The 14666-nt window shown below is 31.3% G+C and overlaps 2 protein-coding genes across 2 annotated transcripts; both read right to left on the bottom strand.

The window, feature by feature from the left end:
- Positions 1-1419: 1419 nt before the first annotated feature.
- On the bottom strand, positions 1420-4084 carry LOC131171922 (probable histone H2A variant 3). The gene is made up of 2 exons (XM_058132212.1): positions 3801-4084; positions 1420-1991 (listed from the first exon to the last, which is right to left on the bottom strand). The coding sequence occupies exons 1-2, from the start codon at positions 3906-3908 to the stop codon at positions 1695-1697; spliced, it is 405 nt and encodes a 134-aa protein (XP_057988195.1). The 5' UTR covers positions 3909-4084; the 3' UTR covers positions 1420-1694.
- Positions 4085-7662: 3578 nt separating this feature from the next.
- On the bottom strand, positions 7663-14597 carry LOC110638297 (uncharacterized). The gene is made up of 6 exons (XM_058132211.1): positions 14132-14597; positions 13569-13704; positions 12070-12151; positions 9065-9240; positions 8731-8868; positions 7663-8648 (listed from the first exon to the last, which is right to left on the bottom strand). Exons 1-6 carry the CDS (start codon positions 14247-14249, stop codon positions 8474-8476), a joined length of 825 nt encoding a protein of 274 aa, XP_057988194.1. The 5' UTR covers positions 14250-14597; the 3' UTR covers positions 7663-8473.
- Between the last annotated feature and the right edge of the window lie 69 nt (positions 14598-14666).

Here is a 14666-nt window from a genome sequence, read left to right as displayed (position 1 = left end):
TCTTCCGTTAAAATATAAAAAATTATTAAAAATTAACTTAATTATATAATATTCTGATCAGAATGGAAAAATATGTTACGTGCTCATTGAAATATATATATTTCATTCCCTGATTTTAATTCTGTTGATAAAATAATTTGCAGTGACATTAAATTTAGCCGGATCATATGTAGAACCAGCAAGTATCAACAAGTAAGCAACTCTGTACCTTTTGAATAGAGATCTAATAGAGAGATTGTGACTCTAGCTGCCAGATTTCTTCGGCAAGTATGAAATGTTAGAAAAAAAGGTGGAATTTTATAGAGAAGAAAAGGTAAAGTAAAAGAGATAAAAAAAAAAAAAAAAAAATTAAAGTCATGGTTAAATATATCTAATTATTCTCAAGAAATGTGTGTATATATACGCTTATTTTTTAACTTTCAATCCTTCAATTTCTAAAATTTTTATTTAATATTTTAAATTTAAATATTTTATATAACTAATAATTTTAAAAAGATATTTTTAAAAGATTAGACAAATGAATCATCTAATATTTTTTGTTTAATAATTATTTTTTATTTTTAAATTTTAAATTTTTTATATAACTAATAATTAAAAGAGAATAAAATTTAAATATTTTGTACTATTTAAATTTTAAATATTTTATATTTTTAAATAAAATCAGTTTAAACAAGTGACATTTTTCGTCGAATCGCATATATATTAACAGACTTTAATAATAGCTGTAGAAAATAAAAAATGACAAAATTTTAAGTTACTAGGTCTAATTTTGTGTTCTAATGGGGTTGGTGACTCTGTCCGCGCTTCATTGCCTTCACAACCCGCGCTTCTCACTTATTTCCCGATAGCAGCATAGTAGCTATTTGGAAGTAATCCCTTTCGCCCTGGTACATGGCCTTGGCATGAACTCAAGCCAAATATTCTATCTCTGAGAAGTAGGGCCTCTTTGCTTCCTTCGTCCCATCCAGTAAATACCACATATTGATCATTGCTTAGTGCAACAGAATAGAATTTTGAAATTGAAATCGTAAATATCCAAACTGGAATCTTGAAAGCCATCATGCTGTCCTAATGATTGTTGAGCTCCACAACAATTCCTCATCCTCCAAATTTTCTAGAGGAGACGTTCAATCTAACGCCTCAAAATATGGGCTACGTTTCAAAAGAATATAAGGATCAATTATCAACAAAACAAAGGAACCTCTCAATCCAAGTAAATAAATTAACCTTACTCCTACATATCTTATTCGGTACTGTTTTATGAGCAAAGGTTTATGAAAATATACAGCCCCTCCGTTTTCTATGGAATGTTTGAAGACAGAACAAGGACGTCAATGGTAAAATACCAAAATTTATTGCGTTTAAAGAAGCCAGCCATGCAGAAGATGTATGAAACGATACCTCAATATGCTACCATGCTAATATGAACTGTTAATAATACTAAACTAAAAAGATTAGAATTGTCATATAAGTCATTATCCACGCATCCACGACCTATGAGAAACATTTGCCCGAGTCCAACAACTAATGTGAAGGAAAACAAGTATAAAGCTAACAATTTAAACACTTAAATTCCTGACTACACAGCAGGTTTTGGAACAAATCCATTGTCATAAAACATAGGCTCAACTAAGCATGGAATTTTTTTTTACCTCCCCTTGGCAATAGATGCACATAAAATCCTTTTAGCAAAGCTACTCTTTGGAGGATTTGTTGATAAGTGACTTGTGAATGTGAGGGATGACTCCGCCACCAGCAATGGTACCCTTGATCAGAGTATCAAGTTCTTCATCACCTCGAATTGCAAGTTGCAAATGCCTGGGAGTGATACGTTTCACCTTGAGATCCTTGCTAGCATTTCCAGCCAACTCCAACACCTCCGCAGTCAAATACTCCAAAATAGCAGCAGAATAAACAGCAGCTGTTGCTCCTACCCTTCCATGAGCCGTTGTCCTGGCCTTCAGCAATCTATGGATACGACCAACTGGAAACTGCAAGTTATTACACCAAAAAAGAGAAATTTCACAGGTGAGAAAAACAATGGCATGCGACTCATCATCCCCCAATGAGGTTGCAATTCATAACATACTCCATCTAAGACAGCAAACCAATGAAGAAATCGAAGAAGAAAACTACAAAAACCATCCACAGAAAGAAAACCTGTCAGGAAAAATCAAAAAAGGAACTGGCACCTACCTCACACTACCTGATCAAAAAATAAATAAAATGAAATAAGAGGGGAAAGGTGGGGGAGCATCGAAGCAAAACCAAAATAAACCAACCTTCAAAATTCATGATTGTTTCCTACACCACTAAGTCAATTCACACTTACCCTCCGTTTGGATTTAGTGTAAGATGGTTTAGTAATGTATGATACTATATAGTACTGTATGGTATAGTATAGTAATTATTCTTAATATATTTGGGAAACAGTATGGTTTATTGGTTTAATATCCTTTTCTTATTTGGTTTGATGGTATGGTATGGTAACATAAAACAGAAAGATTACTAAAATGCCCTTTAACTGTTTTAAACATATAAATGATTTAGAATATATATTTTTAAATAAAATATTAATTTATAAAGAATTACTCATAGTAGTAATTAAAAATACAATTTATTAAACTTGATAATTTGTATTTATATTTTTAAATAAACTTAATCTGGTTGATTTAAGTATTCGTATTAAGTTTATAAATCTTAATCCATTTATAACATGGGTATAGTGTTAATTTGGCAGCCCAACATATTGGATGCTTGTAAAGATAGAAATTTCAAAGTGAGAAGTAGTCGGCAGATAGGGCTTCGAGGGACAAAAAGATAATTTTATTAATTATGTAAGGGCAATTTTAGAATAAAAATGAGTGAAACCAAGCTTACCGACCAATTTGGTGGTTTCAAAAACTTAGCAAATCTCATAGTTTTTAAACCATGGAAAAAACATCCCAAACACAAACATACCCTACATTAATAAACCATGGCTTCCCATGATCCAATCAGGGGGTTAAGAGTTCACACAGTTTTTTCCCAATTGATAACCTTCCCTAAAAGTTCATAATCTGGCTTAACCTTATATGGGGTGCAAAAAGCCTCAATTCTTTAACGAATCCCGAAACATCCTGGTTGCCTGACGGCTTATAGTATTCATGGCACAACCTCTCCAAACAGAGATCTGGGTGATAAGTGAGAACCTTACTTAAAAGCTATCGAAGGTTAAAGGCCCCACTAGAACAACAAAACTTTGGAAACTCAGACAACTGTCTACATCACTAATTCAACGAGTTGAAAGAAGCAAATAAGAGTTCCATTTTCATTGAAATATTAGATTACACTACAGTAATGGGTTTCAAACTTTCATATTTTTTTTAGTTTTTGGGAAAAAAAAAACCTTTTGTTTCAAGGTATTTAAAGAGAAAAATTTGTTACCCACCAACTTGGTGTTTGAAAAATGAAGGTTTTTGGAGGTTTTATACAAAGGCTTAGATTTTCTCAAAGTCCAGAAAAATCACCTCATTTTTTTGTAAGAATTTTTATTCAAACAACATATACGAAAAAAATTAAAACACCAAAAGACACTTCTAACGTAATAATGTAAATATTATATAAACATATGCGCCAACAGGAGAAGACGAAGTGCATAGATTAATAGACAATGGAAAGTTATAAAAGGTCAAATGCCAAACATAAATCCCAAACCAAAACCCCAACAATTTCAGAACCTTAAACCCTCAAATTTACAAGAAGTAAAGAGAAAAGAAAAAGAAGCGTTGAAAGAGAGAGAGGGAAAGAAATAGTAAAACCTGAAGGCCAGCTCGAGAAGAGCGAGAGATGGGTTTCTTCTTGTCCTTATCTTTGTTACTAGCAGAGCTCTTGCCCGTAATCAAACCCTTGGCGCCTTTTCCCGACATCTTTACCCGCCAAAAAAAGAACCCCCAGAAACTGACGATTTATTTAGAAACGAGGAAATGGAAGATAAAGGAGGACTGAGTCTGTGAACCAGAGAACAGAACAGCCCAAAGCTTGCAGTCAGCGAGAGGCTTATGATTTATGAGTGACAAAGGGGTTCAAGTCGTGAAAGACTGCTTAAAAAGGCACTCCCTTAATACATTGACTAAAATAGCCCCCTTCTTTTATCAAATTTACCACGGAAAACGTCACGTTGTTTCCTCGAAGCTGGTTATCGTTGCATTCTAGCGCCCCCTCTATTTAGGTCCGGCTAACTCATTTCTCAAAGAAGTGTTAAAATTTAATTTATTTGGTTAATAATAATTTCTTTTTACTTTTTTTAAAAAAAATATATTTAATATAAATTTAAGCATGCAAATTTATATATAAAAATTTAAATATATTTATTTTTATATGAAGACGAAATCCCTATCAACATTTCCTTCTAAAAATAACTTAAATTATCATAATTCAATAGGCATACTGTGATCAAACCATCCAAATCCAAAGTGATGCAAATTCATCAACAATCTATTTTCTGCTAGAGTGGGAAGGTGATTTTTAAATAAGATGCTATTTGATTTGATTTCCATAAATAAAAATCACCAGCACCTAATTTTATTTGTTAAATCACATATTTTTTTAATAGAAAAAGGATATTTCATTAAAGAAATATGGATTGTGAGATTCAATTCATCTCTATATGTATATAAAATAGAGAGATTTTTATTTGTTAATGTCATGTGATATTTTAAATTTTAATACTGTCACATGATATTATAAAAAAAAAATTTACTCTTATTAATATCATATGACATTCTAAATTTTATTGTTGTCACATGACATTTATTATATAGAAATTATTATATTTAATAATTATAATAATTAATGTAATTAAGTATTATCATTACTATTATCATTAAATATTATTATTATTATTATTATCATAATTTTTATGGCTAACTAATTAAAAATGTTAGACATATTTCAATAATTTTATAAATTTCTTATTTAATGATTCTTAAATTTTTAATTATTTAATTTAATAATAAAAATTTAAAAAATATATATTTTAAAATTATTAAAATAATTTAAAATTATACTATAAAAATAATAGCATGGAATTAAATAATTTATCTTCTATCTTTTTTTATATATTTAATAATTTTTAATTTACTTTAATATTATTTTATTTTTATTTATCTTATTTTAGTATGCATTTAATAAAAATATATTTTTAATTATATATTGAATACTATATATAAAATGAATTATTAAATAAAAGGAAATAAAATTTTATTTTCATAGTTATGGTAAATAAGAAATTTATATTAATATTCAAATTTCATTATTTTTTTGATATTTTTTATAGTATAATTAATAAATAGTTAATATTATTACTTTAGTTAATATTAATCATGTTATATTATTTTATTATTATTTAGCAAAATTTTTAAGTTATATATGTGTGTGTTAAGTAATTTCATTAAATTCTCTCTATTTTTTGTTAATTAATTATATAATTTCTTTAAAGTATGATTAAGTTATTAATTTTCTACATATAAATTACAAATTATTTAATTATTACATTTTAATATTATAATAAGTAGCTATTATTATTATTATTATTATTATTATTATTCTTTAATTACTATAAATTTCTAGAAAGCTCAATTTAATTAGATATAGGAAAAACTAAGAGTTAATCAAATTAATTTATTAATTATACTGAATAAACATGCATACCAATTTTATATATGTTCCATTTTTGCTTCCTCATGAAGAGATGGTTCAGATTTTATAAAACAAAATTAAGAAGAAATATAATTTTAAATTTATTACATTTATACTGAGTAGCAATTTTTAATTGAATTTATTGATGATAATTTTTACTGTATTTCTTAAACAGTTATAATATACAATTATTATATAATTTAATTTTCTAAATATAATTCTTAATTATTTTGATCTTTCAAATTTAAATAATGAAAAAGTATTGATTGCTAAATATAATATCATTCATTATAAGTTTCTAATTTTTAATTTAAAAAGGTCAATGACAATTACTTTAAAGAAAAGTGAAATATTTTAAAACACATTTACTGCAATTAAATTGACTATTTAATTATTGATGATTTAATAACTCAAAACATTTAATTTTAAAATTTAACGAATATTATCATGACTATTCAATTATAACCACAACTGAAAGTTTAATTCCTTTTAAAATATCTGCTCCAAATTAGAACCAAGTATATTTTAATTTTTGTGAAAAATTAATGATTGAATTTTCTTTTAAACATATCTAATTATTAAAAGTAATGTCTATCCATTAATTTTTTTTATTTTTTTAAAAGAGAAAAGTTAATATTAAGATTTTCTATATTTTCTGAATAACTATAATATATAATTACTAAATATAATTATCACACATTATCATATTCTGAATTTTTAATTTAAAAAGTCAATTGCAGTAAAATTAAGATTCATATTTACTTTGAATGTAAATTAATACTTAAAAATTTTCTCATCCCCTTTTATACATTTAATAAATTTTAATTTACTTTAATATTATTTTATTTTTATTATTTTAAAATAATAATAATAATAATATTATTATTATTATACGAAAAATAACTTATGACCATTAAAAAATAAATTTATGAGTATTAAGTTAATTGACTTTAAAGGACTTAACATTTATTATTAACATTTTAGAGTTTTATTATTATTAACATTTTAGATTTTTAATATTTTAAATAGCGACATTAAAATTTTTTAATTTAATTAATAATAGTTTAATGGTATCCTGCTAGTTTAAATATAGAGTAACATTACTCCAACCAAATCCAAATCAGCCCAACCCTAATGATAAAAAAAGGATCCCTAGACTAAATGGACTGACCTGGAAACCATCTTCATCATCAACGCCCTTCTTCCCTCATCAACTTTGGTGGTCAACGAAGACCTACAAAAGAGGCTGCTTGGAAGACTACCATGCAAGAGATATATCATTAACTTCAGAGGGAGAACTTCAGCACTCACTCAACCCACAAATCTTCCCTGCTCAAAACTTCAGATGAAGAATGGGAGAGATGTAGCAAAAGCCAGGAGAAAACGGGGTCTTGGACCATTGCCAGCCAAAAATGTGAAAGAGCTAGACAAAGATGACCAAATAAGAAACCACCTCCGGATTGCCAGCCGACTATGCTCTAAAGAGCTTCACAATACACATTAGGGGAGCCGATTTCACCATGCAAGCATCCCACCAAACCGCCAAAAGCCCCATTTAAAAGGGTGACACTGTTACTCTAAACAAGAGACTAAAGAGAAACTGAGACAAACCAATAGAAAAACCAACTAAAACTAAAAGAAAAGCAACTATTTAAGAAAGGGGTAGGGAGACGGCAAAACCCTTTCTCTCTTCTGTTAAATACACTAAATCGCGAGTTGTGAGAATCCCATCAATTGTAAGAAGCTCATTTTTCTAGCAAATATACTAAAAAAATTTCAGCTTCAACTCTACTGGAATTGGAAAGTGCGTGATTGAAGAAAAGAACAAATAATGATGGCGGGTTGTGTACCTAATTTCTAATTAGACAATGAAGCAGAGGGGCTTCCTCAAACAGTCCTTGAAAAAGAAGGCATAAAGTTTTAATAAAAAAAAAAGTTGTATGCCCTTCCTTCCTCATCCGGGCATCACCAATTCAACACACCTGTCAGGAAACTTTCCACGACTTCTAAATTACAAATGGAAAAAAACTGGATCCGAGAATGCGTGTACAGGGCTTTCCCTGTCAGACACAATGTAGATAGTTGAGGCTAGAGAGACTTGGGAGATCGATTTTAAAGCTTGTTAAAATACAAAACAATATGGTCCAGCCTATCTATTTAATGCATTACTTTAGGCCTTGTACAAAAATTAGGGGGGTCTTAAACCCTATAGATTGAGGCTAACCTATACACGTCAGCCTCATGCCAACGACAGCCAACACACCCACCAAACCAAAACAAACAGCAAATAAAAAGACGAGGCCAATCTTTCCCTGCATCAGTCCTTCCCTGCTTCTTCCTTTTCTTTGGCCCTCCCATCTTCCGAAACGTGGAAGCCCTCAATCTTGCGAGAAACTTCTTCCGCTGTTACGCTCACATTTCCAATTGATCCATTTGCTGTGAATCCCACATTCTCATCATGTGTCAAAGGGCCTGTCTGCCATATTCTGATGGTTCCATCCTCAGATCCAGAGGCATATGATTCCCCTCCAGGTGAGAAACGCACACAGTGAACAGGACCATGATGACCCTTGTTGCATGCTGCGAAAAAATGGAGCAAGTCACTTACAATTATATGAAAACAAATACAAGAAAATTACGGAACATTTCGAGGAGCAGAAAGAACATTTATCTAATATAGAAGGCAATAAAAGAAAAAAAAGTTTACTAAATACAATACCCCTATTTGCTGAAGAGTCATCCAAAAGCTAGATTCAAGATTAATATATGCACATGGAAATAGCCTTCTCTTGTTTTACTTATTCAACAAATTATGCTGGAGAATGTACCTATCTCTGCCGCCAGTATGAAAATCAAATACATGAATCCACATATCTTCTCCTCCAGCAATGAACTTATTCCCGTACTTGGGTTCCAATGAAGCTGATTCTACTGTGCAAGGCATGTTGTAGCTCTTCACTAACCCAAAGCTGGCGGAAGAACAGGTCAAAATATGTTAAAACTCTCAGAATTTTTGCTATGAGAAACAGAACAAATTGACCTTGAACTTACTGGTTTGCATCCCAAAATTTCACTGTAGAACCATCACAAGTTGTTATATATCGACCATCTTGACTCACTTCGGCACTGGTTACAGATGATTTGGTCTCAAGTGTTTGCACTATCTTTCCACTTCTAACATCCCATAGTCTGCATGACAGTTCAGTTATTTCAACAAGCAATACCCATAAACCCATGCAAGTTATCTCCCACAACAGTTCAGGAAACAACAGTTTTTCTCTGCTTCTGACAAAATACAGGTACAATGTACATCTATATCTTACATACAAGCATGCATTATCATAAAAGCAGCTAGCTTTAAACATAATTAAAATGAGAAGCTAACCTCACACCCCCCATGTCAGTGCAAGAACTTAGTATCGTCTGATCAGTGTGAAGCCATGCAACAGTCCTCACCGAGCCAGGAGACTTATCAACTTCTCTTGGAGGTGCATCTGGACGACTCAAATCAAGAATACGAAGGACTTTCTCCACTCCCCCAGTGAGCAGAAGGCGAGTATCCTGAGGCCAGATGTGAAAACATTTGCATAAAATTCACTGAGAAACATAATGAAGAAGTAAAGCATAGCACACCTACCAATCCACTTCCATAAAATAAGATTCCACAAAAATCACATAGGTTTAATACAATGAACAAATACCATCTAGAGTAGCCGATGAAGGCCTAAACAAACAATGTTGATACCAATTCACAAGGATATTAAAATTACTACAAAAGGTTACCCGGTTACTCTCCAACCTTAGACCCCCATCCTAAGAACTATGGGAAAAAATTTACCAACTTCAGAAAAATACTTTGATTAAAGGTTAATTGCTTTAGCAAGGTAAATTTTCACTCACCATCCGTGAACAATGCCGTCCCTAAACATCATTTTGTAACAAAAGAACCTCCCTGACTTCAATATCATTAAGATTAAAGCCATTTTTACTTGATTCTGGCCAAAGCTCAAGTGATCCACTGATGTGGCACTACTATTTGGTTCCAGCACCATTAATAAAACATTAAAAATTAACAGTTGGCCAACATTTTCTCTTTCCTCCTAATTTTTTTTTGCTACTCAGCTTAGAATTATCTTCCCCATACACATGCACTCTCCTACATTTTCTTGAGCTTTTTACTAAATGGTTGCATCTTAAAAAAAAATTTACCAAAAGGGGATGAGTTTAGACTTATTTACCAAAAGAGGGTGATTATACTGAGTTGAAAGAGAGAAAAGCGGAATGCTAATATAAATAGCGTCCGTTATTAAAAATAATAATAAAAAAAATCTTTGAAAGTCAAAAAAAAAAAAAAAATTGAAAGAGTAGTTGGACGCTATTTAAAATAGCATCCGATTAGTTGGACACTACTTAAAATAGTGTCCGACTAGCTAGATGCTATTTTAAGTAGTATTTGGCTACTTTAATAATTTTTTTTACTCTCTTAACTGTACTCACACCCATACTACAATTCGCTCACATGCACTTATTCCTACACAGTTCAATTACTAACTAACTAATAATGTAAATAAAAAATATTAATAATTACAGCGCTAAAAAACTATACTCACACCTATACACAGATGCTACATTAATAATTATTAATTAGAGAGGCTAAAAAACTGTACTCACACCCATACACAAAAACTACTTTAATAATTTTTTTTACTCTCTCAATTGTACTTAAACCCATATTTTTATATAACATCATTTGTTAGTCAATAATTAGCAAGTATTAAAGTAGCTTCTGTGTATGGGTGTGAGTACAGTTTTTTAACCTCTGTAATTATTAATATTTCTCAAAATTAATAATTGAACTGTGTAGGAATGAATGCAAGTGAAAGAATTGTGGTATGAGTGCGAGTACAATTGAGAGAGAAAAAAATTATTAAAGTAGCTGAATGCTACTTAAAATAGCGTCCAACTAGTCCGACACTATTTTAAGTAGCGTCAGACGCGACGCTATTTTAAGTAGCGTCCAACTACTCGTTTAATTTTTTTTTAACTTTCAGAAATTTTTTTTAATTATTATTTTAATAGTGGAATGCTATTTATACTAGCATCCCACTTTCTCTCTCCTCCAACTCAGCACAATCACCCCCTTTTGGTAAATAAGTCTAAACTCACCCCCTTTTGGTAAATTTTTTTTATATGCACTTTTTTAGTAAAAAGCCCCATTCTCTTTCCCTTTTATAAAATGAAATTCATGGATTCACGAAAGCTCCTATGTATCAATTAAGATGATACCTCCATGCACACCATCACCTCTATCCAATTTTGCTCTCATCCTTATTATGAAGCCCTAAGAAAAATGTTGAAGACTTCTATCCTCTACAAGAACAATAAGAACCAAATCAAGTTGTTGAACCTGTAACGCAATCTCTACAAAGCTGGCTGCTGGTGGTCAGATGTTGCTAGTGACCAAGAACATATCAGTTTCTCTCTCTCTCTCTCTCTCTACTTTTTCTTTTCTTTTCTTTTTCAGTGATATTTACTACTACTGTTTTCTGTGTTGATGGGACTTGAAATTTTTTTTCCTCCCTAATAACTTCAATGATGGGTATTTTGGCATTTGGATTGTGGCTTTGATAAGCTTGTTAATCAATGATGGGAAGCTCTGAAATTTGGCTTAAGTTGAATTTTGAGTTGTTGGGTTTATGAATAATGATGGAATTGTTGGTAAGATTAACAGATATGAGGGCTTTTCTCAAAAAGTGAGCCATATTTGGAGTTGCTGAATGTTGCGTTTAATTAATCTGGAACTTTATATCAATAGAAATGCCCATGGTAGGTTCTAGGTGGTGGAAAGGAAGGAGACAAAAAAAGGAGAAGGGAGAGAGAGCACATGTAGAGGGGAGAAAATTAAAGTGGATAAAAAGATAATTCTAAGTTAAGCAAAAAAATTGAAAGGGAGAAAAATTACGTGTAAGCCAACACCTTAAATTTTAAATTTTTTTTAATGGTGCTGGAGCTGATTAGGGATGTCACATCAACTGATTACCTGAGTTTTGGCTGGAATAAGGTAAAATGGATTTCATGTTCACCAAATTGAAGCCGGCATTTTTTTGTTACAAATTGATATTTAGAGATGAATTAGCATCTGAGTTCAGGAACTGTTAGTGAAATTTAATTTTCATTATTAAATTGCCAACTTTTTCTCATAAAGCACTAGAGGCCTTCGAGAAATGACATTGATTCAAAAGGTTGCCAGATTGGGTCAATGTCACCAACTTTATTGAACATATACATAAGCTCACGGCTTTAAGCATGTTAGTTTGCAGCATATAATTCAAAACAGGACCCTTCTTTATCAATTGACAACTGGAAAGAAGAAACAAATGCCAACTTTACCTCTGAAAATGCACAAGCTCGAACAATGTGTTTGTGTTCAAATGAATGCAGTTCATCCCCAGTTAATGCATCCCACACTTTCCTGCAGGTGACACCGTTAAACATGTTAAATTCTAAAAAATTAATCACAATTCCTTCACAATAGTAATGAATCAATGTAACAATGAAGAGTACTGATAATACCTACTCAAAAGTTCTGAAACTACACATCTTATCTCATATAACATGGTAATTAAATTACAAGAAAAAAATTCATGTTCCACATAAAAAGGAACAACTAATAGAGATGCCATATAGAATCATCTATTATATACACATCAAACAAATCAAATTATTAACATCTTCAAACCTCCGGTAAACAAATAAAATGATAACATGCTTAGCCTCTAGTAACTGAAGAATGACTCAGATGAGAAAGGTTTCGCAGGCCAAAACATGAAGTTGAAGTTCATGCAAAACATGAAGTTGAAGTTCATTCATCAAACAACTGACTGAACAAAAATGCATTTCTAGAAGCATCTACCTCTGTAAGAAGATACAACAGTGGCAGTACGAAATAAAATAATTCACATTTCTTTCTTTTTTTTTTTTCTTTATTTATTTGGCTACAAAGAACAGGATATCTAATGCAATGTTTCAATGTTACGTTTTTGACTCATGGACAAGTCCAAAATTGTGAGAACAGATAGGACTTGAATTCAACGTCATATGCAGACTTATCATAATTGAAAATGCAAAGGAAACAAGTGAAGGCATCCACATATGCAAAGGAAAAAGGCAAATACATATACCAGTCAGGGAAAAGAAATGTGAACTTGCAAACATGGATGGAAAACAAAGTTTGAACTAAGTGAAGTGCAACATCCAACGAGATACCTCGAAAAAATTTCAGCGGTGCCAGATTAGCAAATCTTATTAGAAAGTGTTTTGAGAAACAATTAGGAAAATCTATGGCTGTCAAAAACATCAATTGCCACAATTTTTTTTAAGGTTTCACACACTTTCATAATATTTATGCACATAAGGTGTGAACAGATGGAAAAGTAGACAACATTCATCAAGAAGTAGAAGAAAATCATTAAATCTTTCAGAGCAAATAATTAAAAAAAAATGAATTGAGAAGGTTTTCGGCTTAACTTATGAAAAACAGCTTATAAGCACTAGGTGCTTTTAAGTGCTTATAAACTAATTTGAGCTTCAGTTACGTATTTAGTTAAAGTGCTTAATAAGTGACTGATAAGAATTTAATGTGTTTGATAAAAAATAACTTATAAGCACATTTATTATTAAAATAATTAAAACGAATATTAAATAAAATTTATGATCAAATTTTGAAAATTAATTAAGGATAATATAGTAAAATATTCCGTCAAACTAACTTCTATGCACCAAAATTAAAAGCGGGTCTCTAGCTTATTTTTTTTATAAGCCCAAAAATTAAATAGATTATAAGCTGGTTTGACCAGCTTCAGCCAAGACCAACACACTCTCATACATACGCAGTAAAGTCAGCAGAACCAGAAGCAGCCCGTAAAGCATCAGTGTCCAAACAGCAACTCCACACTGCACCCTTATGCCCTTCAAACGTTCCAATCCAATCACCAGTCTCTCCATTTCTAAGCATGGGACTAGAATCTGAACCCAAAGAGAATTCCAAATTCAGCAATCGTACAATGTATAAGATAACTAAAACTAATACGTTCACTCTCCCCAAAAGTAGGCCAATTACAATCATAATTCATAATCTTATCATGAAAATGATCCAGCTGTTAACACCGGAACCTCGCGGAAGCCACAATCGTAAAACTGGCAAATTTAAATGAGAATTAAATCGCCAAACCAAAAGGGTAAGCGATAATTAAGATTCGTTAGTGAAGGTTTTCATTAATGCTACAAACATAATCCAGAGCCATCAAATTATGAATTCATGACAAATCGAAGCCTACAACTGAATCTCGAATTTAACTCAACCAAAGCAAATAATAATAATAATAATAATAATAATAATAATAATAATAATAATAATAATAATAATAATAATAATAATAATAATAATGCGTACCCTTGCTCGCACTGATGAGGAAGAAGCCATCTGGAGTGATTGGACTGTAAAACAAATCCACAACAGGGCGAGAATGACCATGGCACACAAGTGGAACCGCCACTCTTTTCTTATCCATCAGATTCAGTTCTCTTTTTTTTCCTAGAACAACTATAGAATACCTAAAATCTGTCGTATAATGAACCCTTTTGATGATCTGAAACTTTCAAGAAATCAATTACAAAAGGAAAAATGTCTATACAGAGATCAAATTAGACATAAGAGAAATGGCGGTATTTGACACAGGTGGGAAAAGCTGAATCTTGGAATTTATGGATTGAAAGCTTGAATCCACACCCCCTAACCCTAGGCTCTGCGCGAATGAAATGCTTGGAGGGAAAGAACAAACAGAAAAATAGGAAGAAAAATTTTTTTGTTAGACTACAGAGCTGCGAAACAGGGGCTAGGCGCAAGAGGGGAAACCCGTGGATCTGATCTTATATAGGGTTGTGTATGGGCTTAGGAAGCCCAATATCGTTGTTGGGCTTTGAAGTTC

The sequence above is a fragment of the Hevea brasiliensis genome, chromosome 13, assembly GCF_030052815.1.
Source record: "Hevea brasiliensis isolate MT/VB/25A 57/8 chromosome 13, ASM3005281v1, whole genome shotgun sequence".
NCBI classification, from domain to species: Eukaryota; Viridiplantae; Streptophyta; class Magnoliopsida; order Malpighiales; family Euphorbiaceae; genus Hevea; species Hevea brasiliensis.
Note: the sequence above shows the minus strand (reverse complement) of the source record. Positions and strands in the feature narration are given on the sequence as shown.

Excerpts from the sequence above, each read along its gene's own strand:
- LOC131171922 (XM_058132212.1), bottom strand. The coding sequence starts at position 3,908 with ATGTCGGGAAAAGGCGCCAAGGGTTTGATTACGGGCAAGAGCTCTGCT. Across the intron at positions 1,992-3,800 it reads CTTCTCGAGCTGGCCTTCAG|TTTCCAGTTGGTCGTATCCA; the intron begins GTTTTACTATTT and ends AATAACTTGCAG.
- LOC110638297 (XM_058132211.1), bottom strand. The coding sequence starts at position 14,249 with ATGGATAAGAAAAGAGTGGCGGTTCCACTTGTGTGCCATGGTCATTCT. Across the intron at positions 13,705-14,131 it reads CCTCATCAGTGCGAGCAAGG|ATTCTAGTCCCATGCTTAGA; the intron begins GTACGCATTATT and ends CTTTGGGTTCAG. Across the intron at positions 9,241-12,069 it reads GAGCTTGTGCATTTTCAGAG|GATACTCGCCTTCTGCTCAC; the intron begins GTAAAGTTGGCA and ends ATCTGGCCTCAG.